The sequence below is a fragment of the Plectrocnemia conspersa genome, unplaced genomic scaffold, assembly GCF_051122295.1.
Source record: "Plectrocnemia conspersa isolate PC_06_02 unplaced genomic scaffold, ASM5112229v1 ptg000011l, whole genome shotgun sequence".
Taxonomy (NCBI): Eukaryota; Metazoa; Arthropoda; class Insecta; order Trichoptera; family Polycentropodidae; genus Plectrocnemia; species Plectrocnemia conspersa.
The window spans coordinates 28,086,881-28,100,807 of NW_028277175.1; the positions used below are offsets into that span (position 1 = coordinate 28,086,881).

The 13,927-nt window shown below is 33.4% G+C and overlaps 1 protein-coding gene across 1 annotated transcript; it reads right to left on the reverse strand.

Annotated features, from left to right (window-relative positions):
- Positions 1-925: 925 nt before the first annotated feature.
- On the reverse strand, positions 926-8,557 carry LOC148230159 (E3 ubiquitin-protein ligase RNF10). Its single transcript, XM_088196693.1, has 9 exons — positions 8,261-8,557; positions 4,724-5,102; positions 4,565-4,655; positions 4,312-4,496; positions 3,681-3,885; positions 3,313-3,622; positions 1,824-2,075; positions 1,489-1,760; positions 926-1,425 (listed from the first exon to the last, which is right to left on the reverse strand). The coding sequence occupies exons 1-9, from the start codon at positions 8,307-8,309 to the stop codon at positions 1,153-1,155; spliced, it is 2,016 nt and encodes a 671-aa protein (XP_088052819.1). The 5' UTR covers positions 8,310-8,557; the 3' UTR covers positions 926-1,152.
- Positions 8,558-13,927: the final 5,370 nt, after the last annotated feature.

A 13,927-nucleotide genomic window follows, 5' to 3' on the forward strand; every position in this document is an offset into this window, starting at 1 on the left:
ATGACGTTCCAGCTTTATTTCTTAGTAAAGATACACCAAATATGCTTGTATTTATTTTTTATGTTAATAAATTATTTTTGTGTCTTGTGTAATATATTTTATACTTTTGGCCATCGTGACGCATAAGGTTAACTTATCAGGTCACCATGGTCTTAATTTTAATAAATAAATTTATTAAAGCCCTGTTTTGTAACACCTGCAATTGCTCCATTTTATATTTTACAGCTGACCCCCATATACAAGATAAGTATGACAAATGACGAAGCAAGGCATAATACTTCGATAATAAATTTTTAAATATAATACAGAGTGGGCCATAAGTCTTCAGCCCTTTTGAAAACTACAGATTATGTGATTTTGTTGTTACTTTTTTTATAATAATGATCTTTTATCATAATTTAAACAGCTGGATATTTACGCTGTCACTGAGCACTTATATGATTAATGTATTCCTTTTTGTTGTAGACACCAACTGTCCTTTGTTTATATCATAATAGGCGATCGTCACCTATACTTGTAAAACATCTGTGACGAATAAACTTGTTCTGCAAATCACAAATACTTAACCCGATTAATATTTTCACTGCATTCTCCACTTCGGCCTCGACATTTCATCTTCTACTACTCCAGGTTAATTTCACCAGGGTTACAAATTTGATTTGATGACCTTTACAAAAATACAACGCTGCCCATTTAAGATTGCAAGATACAATTACTCCAGAAGCAGACTCATTATTTTTGCAAAAAATGAAATATATGTAGTTTCCTTCACTTCCATTTTCTTTATTATTTAATAATACACAATTTTCATTTATAACTTTCACCTATTATTTATTTTTCAACGACGCTACATCCGTAACCAAAAAGGTTAAAAATTTCTCTTAAATTAAAGTAACATAATCAACTAACTACAAATCAAATAACATTTTTAACGTATAATATTTTATTAAACATCAAAGCTCAACTACAATCTTTTGCAAACAATTGCACATAAGTATAATTTAATTATATTGATTTATATAATGCAAATAAAACAAATTAAAAAAAATTAACCAATTAAAACATTATATAATCCGCACAGGTTATTAAAAATATTTATCGAAAAGCTAATATGCAAATAATCAAAAACCCGTTTCCTCTTATTTATTATTATTAATCCATGTTGCGATGCTGCATTCCAGTTGCAAACAAAACTTTTGGTTTAAACTTTTTCTTCTTCTTCCCCTCTCGTCCGGAACTGCCTTCTTCCGGCGCATTCAATGAAGTATTCTGCAAAGCCTCTGTTATCATATCGCTCAAGTTATACATCGGCGGTGCAGCAGCTTCCTGATCTTCACTGCAATCCGAATCATTCCGAATCCGCGAAGAAATCACTGGCACTTGAGCGGATTGACGAACTTTCCACGTTCCGCTAGCAGAAGCCATCTAAAATCAATAATTACAGATCGTAACATAAGCATAACAAATTTTTGTAACATTACAAATTACCTTCGCAAACGATAGTCCGTTCCCTTGACTCGATAAAGAAGACGGACCGGGAGAAGACTCGATGGATTCTTTATCCCATTTCCAATCGGCATTTGGCGGAGTCATATCCAAATCAGGTTGATAAGCTGGGAAGTGTTCTTCGGAATTAATGTTGATTTTCATCTCTGGAATATGACCCATTATGACTTGTTCTTTCTGATGGATGACTTTTTCTCGACGCTTTTCGTCGCGAGCTCTGCGTAGCCGTTGACGCTTTCTATCTTCGAGCTCGGCTACAAAGAAATCAATGTAAATTATTTGTTTTTATGGAATGCTAAAGCATTATATATAATTACTTTTAAACATGTTGAGGCAATCGTACGAAACAAACGGAGGTCTCAGCTGAATCTCGACTAAATCATACGGACAGTGTATCGGCAAGTGCTGAAGGCAACGGAGTCTTCTACGAGCCTCCAAGCCTACGGATCCTGAAGCACGTTCCAATATAACGCCGTGAAGCTCACGAGGAGCCATGCTCAAGGAGCCCCACGAAGCTTCGATGATGCGTACATTCAAACCATGTAGAAAAGCAGCTTGACCGTCAGCAGCTGAAATCAAACGGAAGATTATACTCATCGCCACTATGTATTTAAATTTTTTCTTATTGAATCCACTGCAGTCCAATTTATTTATTAACAAAAATGAAGCTTCTTACATATTATTTATACAGTAGACCCCCCCCCCCCAACGATAAATTGTGGACGTGCTATTTGGGTGCTTGTTATTTTATGTGTGAGCAAGCCAAAGAGAGGATATCCTCATATGTGCCTGATTCATATGTACGTATTGCAAAATATTGTACAGTCGATCCCCCTATAGCGTAGAGATTGGGACTTCGTTATAGGGGGACTAGGCACCCATACAAAATTCGAGGTTAACGGTTCAACTGTATTTTGCGAATTTAACGAAATCAGCAAAACAAACTATACAAAAATAAATATTTTCTTACTGGATTGTGATCAACATCCCTGGCGTTTCGCTTAGCGAAACACCGAACTAGCGAACACAAGGAACAAACAGTACGCTATAGGGGGGTTTACTGTACTTGAATACGGAACATACAACTACCTGACGACCTTAATCTATACAGTGAGATAAAATGTTAGAAAATGACATGTCCAGTAAATATGAACGTCTGGTCACCCATATAAGAGCATGCTCTCCTGTTTCACTCATTTGAGCGAGCACAGGGGAGGTTAACTCATCAAGGGCGCCTGATTCTTATGTATGTATTACAAAAAATTGTACGAGTATTTTCTAGTCCCCCAACTACACGCACCCAAATAGCACGCCCCCAATTTACCATGTTATTGGGGAGTTTACTGTACATCAAATGTTAGATTAAGACCTATAATAGGGCACAATAAATATATGACAATTGATTCGTCAACATCAACTTCACAATTCAGAATTTAATGCTCTTATTGTCTAAATATCGAGTTGAATTAAAAACAGTAATTTCATTTATTTAAAGAAAATATCTACGTAAATGTAAAAGCAAAACTTTTTAAATTGAGAACCATGGAAAACAAATCAAGTCGAGATTTTAAGCGGTTGGCACAGACTAATCAAAAAATTGTTTTCAATTTAAGATTAACAGATTTTACGACGAATTTTAGTAATTTAACAATTCCATGTAAAATGGTTAAGAACTACCAAATCTTTTTACCGTAATATAGTTATCTGCGTCATAAAATTTTATCAACAATCATTTAAAATAGAAAATATATTGGGCATGCCATAGATGCCGTTGGACTACTAAAGATTAATCAATAGAAATCTTACCTTGATAGAAGTAAAAATATTTGTCAATCTTTCTTTGATTAATATTTGACGGCTCTCCAAGATTTGTTTCTTTAGTGTCTTCGTTGCAGTCAAATTGAAACACTTCTTGCTCGTCGACGAGTTCGTCTACAGCCAAATTCGAGTCTTTCTCTTCGACTACTGGAATTTTAAAATCGACTTGTTGGATTGTAAGTTTATCTTCTCGCTGCTGGAGCATGTGCAGAGCTTGGAGGATGAACTCAGGATGCTCCAATTCTGGCGACAGTTGATCGGACAATTCTTTACGCTCCCTCGAGATTATGCAAGATACCTTTAAATCAAATTAACATTAAACATAATGAAATCTTTGGTTAGAAAATTAATATTACCTCTTGAGGAGAAGCAGTCAACAATTTCGAAAATATTGTATCATGATCAGAAATGGATAGCAGTTCTTCAGAAACGTTTTCAGTATCTTCAGTAACGTCTAGAGGCGGGACAACTTCTATAGCCGTATTGCTTCGCAGACGACGCATCAATTTCATGTGTATTTCATTACCAACAGGAATATAATTTTGCCAAACACCTTGCACGCTAAAAAATATTTATAGTCCAGTTTTTTATTACTGTTTAAATTAAAATATGTATACAACTTTATTTTTAGTAATAAATAATATTTTTATAAAAACATAAATTCACGAATAACACTTTACAAATATTTTATTAACCACTTAAACGCCAGTGACTCACTTGTTCATTCATTTTTTTAAATATTTTAATAAGTATTTCTTAATTTGTAAAGATAATTATACTAGCATAATTTATCAATAAACCAAGTATTTTATATTTATTTTAAGAAAGAGATACTGACACGTGAAGAGAAATAACAGATGTTTCACTAATAACTTGCTGGCGTTTAAAGGGTTAAACAATATTTTTTCAATAGTAAATCTAAAAAATATAATTAAAACGTACAATAAAAATTCAAAACACAATAGTGACAGTATGTATTATTTTTACCTCTTGAGATGATATTTATCAATAGGTTGGAAGCAGATGGGACACGGCCTATTTGATTCATCAGACAAAGAAAAGTAATGCAATAGACAAGGCCAACAGTACGTGTGTCCGCATCTGGTGATACGCCCAGCCACAGTATCTCCGAGACAGATGGGGCAGCTCAGCGGCTCGTTCACGCGAACATTCTTTTACATACATAAAAAACGAGTATAAAAACAAAATAAGATCAAACCAAATAAATAAGAAAACATACAATCTGTTCGATGACATCCCAACTTATGGGTATGTCTGGATCGACAAAATACGGAGTGTAATCGCCGCCGGCTTTAACGACAAACTGACAACTAAAATATACACATGACGTTAATAAATCATAAAAAAATAATATTCGTTTATACGGCAATGGACTAACTTCGATTGTAAGAACAACTCCTTGTTGTGCTTGTGCGCGTTCGTGTAAACCAGACCGTGCTGTTTACGGCCTCCCCTTCCTGACGGATGGTGGCTCGAATCGCGCGACTCATAGTGAAAGTTCAGCAAATGGTTCAGATTATGCTTTTTGCTCCCCGGAACAAATATGGATCCGACTTCAGCTTCATTATCTTCTAGCCTGGAGTCCGTCTTTCCACCTGCAGAAGTCCCTTGATAAGCTCCCCTGGGTCGGGGGCGCTTATCGAAGGACTTGCCGCGTTGAGCCGGCTGCTTCCGTGCGACATCTCTAACCGGAGCTTGGTTGGCGTTGGGTTCGCGTTTCTTCGTTGATCGGGGCCAAACCTTAGAAGCGGTACCATCTGCGAACAAGAAACAGACGTTGATATTTGTTTGAGCATCGACCTCGACACAAAAATGTACAAATATCTAATTTTATTGAGTTATTAATTATGACATCTGTTAACAGCTTTTCTATAGTAATAGATCGGTTTAGTTTTTTTTATACATAAATACAATTATATAAGATGAATAAATAAACACCTATTAATTATGTGTGAAAATAATAGCAGGCTAATTATAACCCGATAGGTTGAGTCAGTACTGCGCTATCTTTCGATTTAATTTTTTAATGTCGAGACATTAAAAAAATTAAACCAAAAATGTAGAAGTTGTGTGAGTTGTGATGGCGAAAGATAGCCGATTGAGTGATTGTAGAAGAACGGACAACCTAGCCTGTATAATATTAATACATTTTACAGACTAGTCTAAAATATATTTATATACGAGATATACTCGTTTGAGCGTAAATTTGGAATTCATCCAAACCGGGTGCTACATGTGGTACTAACCACGAATTAAGTCTAAAAAAAGTAATTTATAATACTTATGTAAAAGAAATAATAGATATATTATAAAAAACGTGTTCAAAAATTACTTGTGAAATACTGTTTTTAAATTAAAAAAAATAAATGTAGATCCAAGCCAAACAAATCTATATTAACACTTTACATGCCGATGACTCAAATATGCGTTATTCAATATCGGTCAAGATTGTATAGAGAATTTTACATATATTCTAATGCGAGGGTCAGCAATTGGTGTGAGGATTTTTTCTTATTGTAAAATCTTTCCTAGTTTCGATCTAATGTGTTCAAGTTGCTATCTTTCATTATGTAATATAATGTTTTTAACAGGTGTATACCAAAAGCTTATTATGGGCGCGTTGGGAGTAAAAACAAGTATATTCAATGAACGTTGGACAAACGATTATTTTTTCATACAACTATGCTGTCACGTGTCGTGAATAGAGATTGCAATAATATCGGTATTGACATTATTATTACTTTATTTAATTGGTAACAAAAAAAACGAAAATTTGTGACTTATAGATTATAAATTCTTTTTATTACATTAATTATATTACAACTATACCTAAATGTCACATTTAGTATCTTTAAACGTTAATAAGTCGGCTTATCTGATATATGTTCATTCATTCAAAGTCAAACTGAATGCTTTATTGCCAAATTTATGCTGAAAATGTTGCTTGCGAATTTTGCAGAAAAATTCCAAGGATTTAGGAGTCGGAACATTTTTTAAAGATGTTAAATGAAGACGTAGTAACTGTTGTCATCATGTTTTTTTTTATTATTTTAAATATAATAAGCAAGCAGGTCAAATTTCGACTTGAGTTGCTGACTTTTATGACCAATTATCCATCTGACTAGGAATATTTTGTTTCAAACAATAAGAAGCGTTTTTAAACAATCTTCCTTGCAATTCAGGTACTTCTAAAAATACTTTATATGCTGATTCTTTATTGTGTCAATTACGAGTACCAATACAAATCAATAATACGATTACAAAAACCATTTTGGTGGGCGGCAAATCTTTCTTATTTTGGAACAATATGTCTAGGGAAACTGCTTCTGGATGCCTTCCAAGTTTCTATACCAGGGATCAGAGCACCACTAGCCAATTTATTCCTATATTACTCATGATTTTTGTCAGTTACGATTATCCAGACTAAAATTGCGAATCTTGTGCAACATAGTTTTGTAAAAAAAAAGATTTTTGTGATTAAGATATAATTTATTTATATTATTATTTTAATTATTGCACATTTATTATTTAATATAAAATATCTCAATAATATTTATTTTTGAAAGATTTATCTCTCATATATTTATTAATTTTTACTCATGTTAAACGTTAATTAAATTTAAGTTATAAATAAAAAATACGTAAATACCGCATATTATTCGAGTTTGATATCCTACGTCAATTAATCCTCTACAATAAGCATCGTCATTTACTATCTATACTATATTTGCGTTGTTAACACAGTCAGTTCGAGAGCTATCCATATCATCATTATTCATAATTTAGAAAGAGATTTGGGTTTGGGTTCACACAATACAGATTTACGTTTGATATGCTTATCATTACTCCGATATATTTTTTGAACACATTTATATCATTTTTTTTTCTATAAATGTGTTCAAAAAATAAACTGGAGTAATGATAAGTAAACTCAAACTTGCTATCTCCTTCTAAATTATGAATAATGATGAAATGGATAGCTCTTAAACTGACTGTGTTAACGCAAATAGTTTTATAGGACATTTTTATTAAATAAAAATAATTAATTTTATAAATATTTTACAAAAGTATGTATTTAAAATTTGAACCTTATTTTAGATGTGAAAAGTTGAAAATTTTAGTGGTGTTTGGAAGGAAGAGAAACTGAAAACTTTACAGTCAATAAAGAATTGAAAATATTTTAATCGACGGGCGAGAGAACAAATAATTTACAGTGCTTATTTGAAAAGCCTTGTCGATTAAACAAATAATAATTATATATTGTATATAAAAATATGTGCAATACAATGACTATGTTGCGTGTAGGGATATGCATGCTGGTTAGTTCTTAGGTCTGAACCCAAAAACACACGTGCTTGTGTAAAAGCTTTATTGAGATTGGCGTGGTCCGATCACTTGGTAACGACGATCGGAGCCGACTGCTATCAAATCGGGGATATTCCCGAAAGCTGTATGACGGCGTTTGCGAACACATACACCAGGCGAAACATATTTATTATTGTATTATTGACCAATACTAATTTTAAAAAACAAAAATATAAAATTGATCATTGACCTATTAAAAAATGATGTCTTAATACAAATTTAAGGAGATGCTGTGAATATTTGAATCAATGTTTTGGATCTATAATACAATACAGATTATTTGAGGTTAATTTTATATTATATTATAGCGTAATAAATGTTGTGATATAAACAATGAAAATTGAAAAACACTAGCGACCAGGTAATAAATTTATCAGACCGATATTCATTATTACATTGAATGTTGCGTTCTAGTAACAACATTAATCAAATTGTAAATTTAGATAACAATATGTATTGTTAAAAATAACCATTTTCGACCAAATGTCGGCCATGTATTGCGTCAAATCGTGCAATAAGGTTAAAAAAAATGATAAAAAGCGATGTTGACCTTGCTTCCTAAGGTCCGGCTGGGCCCTGGCGACGGACCTCTTGTCCATAGCGACTGCGACTGTGGCTGACCCTGACGGTCGGGGCGGAGTACCCTCCGTGTTCACGGAACAATTTCCCTTTCAGCGTGCACATTTTAGAATGCCATCGTAAGGGAACAACTGGGGGAAAGAAAGACCAGACAATAGCTGGATCTTGGTCGAAAGGATGCGAGTCGGAGTGGTGGGGGGGCGGAAGCGAGGGGGCGACGGGCCCCGAGAAGCAGCGGCCCTCACAGGCGGCCACGGGCAGGCGGAATGAGCGGCCTTAATCTCGCCAATTGTGACCAACTACCGATACCGGCCGCATTATCTTAACATTATGCAATCGTTCAATTATAATCACAATTTACTCCTTTTAATCAAATTAAATAATATAACTTATTTGGGATAATTATTACTATTAAATAATTTTACCCTTGAAATGTTCATCTAAATTCATATCAAAGCTTTTCGAACCAAAGTTTAGTAATTATGATTGAGCCACTGTTATTTTAGTAATTTTAACAAAATTAATTTTATCATATCAATTGCTACTTCTAACAGTAAACAAATTAAACCTGTGACATGTGTTGTGCAGTATTTGTCACCAGATTGTGAAATATAAGTAAAATTTTTGGACTGCAGAAATATTGACAAGCTATTTAATGTCAGTTATCAAAAATCATTTTGTAGAGATTGCAAATGCAATACCTCATTTTGGGGGTGTAAAACGGAAAGGAGAAATCAGTATTTACAGTCGATGGAAGAAGGAACTGGGAACAAATAGCGTGGACATTGGTTATGGTGATCATATTATTCTCAGCTATCTATTGGAATAGAAGCTTTAGTAGTTAAAATATATAAATATTTCTACATAGTTACACAGCTAAAAGCGTATAAAAAAGTTCTATCTTTCGCTACTTACTACTATTTCCAGAATACTTGCAATCTTTGAATGACTGAGATCATATTTTATTACACAAGAACACTATCCATTGTTAGTAAAACAAGTATTTGAATATAATTGTAATTAAATGTATTTGTGGTTTGTGCAAGGGCAACTCAAATTGCTTAACAAATATATTTTAAATCTGGAACAAAAGCGAGTACAACTTATATTATCAGTGAAATTAAAAAATCAAAAACAAATCTTGAGAAAAGGCGTGATACTTAATTTATATCTTTAGTTGCAAATAATGCAATAAATGTAACATTTGGAAAAATACAAATTGCGAAGAAAATAGATACAACTATTCTGACATTTCAAAGCAAATAACATTTTTTTTGTGTTTTGGGTAAAAAAAAATTCATAAACTGAAGAACAGGCAGGGCATGCGGGCCTTCGGAATAAGTAGGCCCCAAGAGGATCGCCAAATATGTATATATTACTAACGTTAGTCGTTAATTATTTATTTTATGTGCTTTTGATTCTAATGCTTTTAGTGTTCTTTAAAAAGAGTTTCATTTATATGTATTATATATTTAACTCTATGATTGAAAATATAGTTTTCTTTATGAAATCATTTTTTACATGTTCTCTTTTTTTATAATACATTTTCTCAAATTATATATTATTATAGTATAATTATAGATTATTTGAAACTTAAGCTGAAACACCAGTTAGCTCAACAAACTTATCATTTAGTTTCCATTTCACTTCTTTATATTTGATCTTTTTGATATGGATGATTTGATGGATTCACAGTGAAAATTTCTATTATCAATAAAGAATTCTTAAACATATTTTTTTCCATCTGGTTAGTTTTTTATTAATGATAGGTACATATACAGTAGATCCCTACATTCCTAAGAGAACCATTTAGCTGTATATTTTCTTATTTTTTTAATATTTCTTTTATATTTTTTTAATCTCTTCTTTCATCCATGAGATCTATAAGTTTATCTGTAATTCGACTTATTTTTTACAGAACTATCTTCCTTCCTTCCTTCCTGCAATATTTTCAATTATTCTTTCACATTTTTACTGTTTTATTGGGTTTTATTACTATTTTAAAGTTTGTTCATGTTCATTTTTTATTTATTTTATATTTTGGTTACATTCTTTACACGTATTCTGAACTGAAATAATAATAAAAAGTTATTTAATGATATGGTACATTGGCACTAGGGAAAATTTTTATAAAAATCACAGTATTTTAGAATTTTTATTTTATGTAGACGAAATTTATCTTATTTCTTACGTCTTTATGCTGTGTGTCTGTATCTAGGGTTTAAATTATGTTTTGCAAGGTTAAAAAATAACAATGTCAATGCAAAATATACCCAAAAAATACCAGATTCTTAAAATTATTTTTAGCTCGGTTTGATTCATTAACACAGATATACAAAATATAATAAAAAAACTAAGCTTTTATATAAATTATATAAAATAAAAACGCAGTATACTATATTGACCACATTTAATAGCAATTAAGTGAATAGCTGCAAATTAGAAAATTATTTCTGAAATTACCACGAATTAGAGCAAGGTATCAATTAGTGATAAATATGGGCTTTTGGCGATAGCGTTGAAATTATAGCAGAATAGTAATTAGAGAAAACGTTTATAAAGGGTCGCCGTTTTATCCAGGTCAACGCTTGTTAATGTAAATGTATCATACTGAAACAAACATTTTATAAAGATAAACATGGGCGTGAAATGGCTGAAGGATCGCTATGAAAAACTTCGCAAATATCAAAAAAGTCAGTACAGCCCATTGGTTCTGGTCAGTTGCGTTCTGGACATCCTCGGTTTCTGCACTTTTAAAAAAGGATGGCGCTTCAAACCCTCGTCTATCCTGTTGATGCTGTTCGTCAATCTGATGTATCTGAACGACTTCACGCTGGTGCTGGCGAAGTGCATCAAGGGAGATGTGAACATATTAAAAGATTTCGAGATTCTGACCTTCATACAGACGCAGGGTATAACAACGTACAGAATATACCTGCTGATCAAGTATAGGGATAGCTTTAGGACGCTGGTGCTTGCGGTGACCGAAGAGTTCACTTCGTGGAAGTTCAAAAGCTGCGACATTAACAGCTTGTTGACGCGGAGCTTCAAGAGGGGCAGATGGATTTTCAATTTGCAGATTATACAAATGTCCACGTTGGCCGTCGTCATAATGACGAAGCCTCTGTTTGCTGGTGGCCAGACTTTGTTGTTTCAAAAGCCGATTGGACAACTGTCTTTTTTGCCAACTTATGAAACTCCATTTTATCAAATAACATTTTTTGTACAGGTGAGGTATCAAAATTTCATATTACAGCTTATATTATATTATGGCACTTTAAACTTTTCATACAGATATGCTACATGCTGTGCGCCATCTCCATGGCGTTCAGCATGAACGTACTGTTCTTAACGCTGCTGGTCAGGACTGCTGGTCATCTTGAGCACTTGGCGGTGGACATGGTAGCTATTGGGTCTAACGGCGCCATCGGAACGAACGAGGCTCATGTTGCCATAAAGAATTTTGTAGACAGTTACAACAAGATAAGAGAGTGAGCTACGTGCTTTGATATGTTTTTGTGTGGAAGTCTGTATTATTACTACGATTTGTTTACAGGTCCGTAAATTTGTTCAACAAATTGTTTTCCACTATGACTGCAGTATTGCCACTATACGTTGGATTTTCCATCATCACCTCGCTGTTGGAGATCGACGGAACTGACAAAGTATTTAAATCTTTATAAGAAATACTGATACATTCATTAATTATCTATGCACACTATTGTTACAATAAATACAAACAGAACATATATCATTCTTCTCTGGCCTCGTACCAATTTATTGCGTATACACGACGTGAATATGTTCAGAAATTGCACAATGCAATGACGTCATTGGGGGGGGGGGGGTCAGATGTACAAAATTATTTTTATTTATATAGTACAGCAACAGCCATTTTATGTAACTACTACTTTACTTTTTTATGGGAGAAAAGCATGGTTGAATTTTATCATCACTACCACATACCATATCAGTAAACAATACAAAACAGTCGATTTTTACAAATATTTTTTTAACAGATCATATTCGTGTTCATAGTAGTGGGACACGTCTTGGAGCTCTACATATACTGCTACGCCAGCGATCTGATCGCTGAAATGGTAATACTTTTGCTTTAACACAACTTTTTTTTAATATTAGAAAATAAAATATAACCAAATTTCAAGAGCGTTGCATTGAGTGACCGAATATTCGCCACCCGCTGGTACGACTTCTCCTCCAAAGACAAAAAGAGTATACTTCAAATTCTACAGCAGTGCAACAAGCCATTAAATATCAAGGCTGGAATCTTCGGAGTTTTCTCCATGTTTATGTTCACGGCGGTGAGTATGCGTCGAGGAAAATATCACACATACGAGATATAATTAGAAAAATAATGACAATGAATACTGCCATCTTCAAAGTCTCAATTGTAGTGCACTTTACCAGCGTTTCTTCCAATCTGAAAAATATTTGTGTAATGCACTATTTGGTATAATTTTTAATTCACATTGGATTATGCCATTATACAGAATGATTAAATTCGGGTTTCCTATGTTGGCAGCACTGTAAATCAGACAGCTGTCAATAATCACGTGTGTTCAAAGTGTCAAATGCTAGTTTGCAACAAAATATTTACGAAATGAATCGCTTACCCACCGCTCAACGCGTTAAAATGGTTCAATTGTTAAATAACAATTATTGTTTTCTTAATTAATAATTATGATGAATTTCATCGTACTACTGAGAAAACGATTCGCAACGTAGTGAAACAATTTAAAAAGACTACAAGCGTTGTGTATCATCGTGACGCCCGTTCAGCCGACAATATTGCTGCTGTAAGTGAAAGTGTGTCCGAAGACCCTGAATTGTCGATTCATCGGCGTTCGTAGCTTTTAGGCATTTCTCATGGCTCCATTTGGTGCATTTTGCATCTGGACTTGCAACTACATCCATATAAAAAGAATTGAAGCCCAGTGACAGCGAAGAATTTACGCAGATTAAGTGTTATTATTACAGCAGGAAGTTGCTGCTGATTTTTCAATGAAAATTTTCTTCTCTGATGAAGCACATTTACACTTCTCTGGGCATGTTGATAAGCAAAACTGTCACATGAGGTAAGAAATATCTTTATATGATTCAGACCATTACATGCCTAAAAGGTGGGTGTTTGGTGCTCGTTGTGGATAGGCGGCGTCATTGGGCCTTACTTTTTTAAAACGATGAAGCATCAATGGTGAACGCTATGGATGCATAATAATCGATTATTTTTAGCTATTAATGTGAATGTGCTTCCAATAAAATGGTGCAACTTGCCACACATCTAAAAACCAATATCAGCCAAGTTATAGTCGCGATACCGTCCAAAATATACATAAAATAATCGGCTGCTGCATATAGTCAAGAGGCGGCCATTTAATTTATAATATTTCACATAAATGATAAAATACATAAAATATCTTTAAATTTGTTTGTTTTGAAGTTGGACCACCTCTACCATCTATGGTCGCAAAACGCTGTTTTTTCAATGTACTCATTATCTGCGAGAACAAGAAAATAACGTAGTAATTACAAAATCTGCAGTATCACGGCAATGACATTTATGTAAAAAATAGTATGAGTCGATGCGTTATCGTGGTGCAAAATCTATAAGCAATCC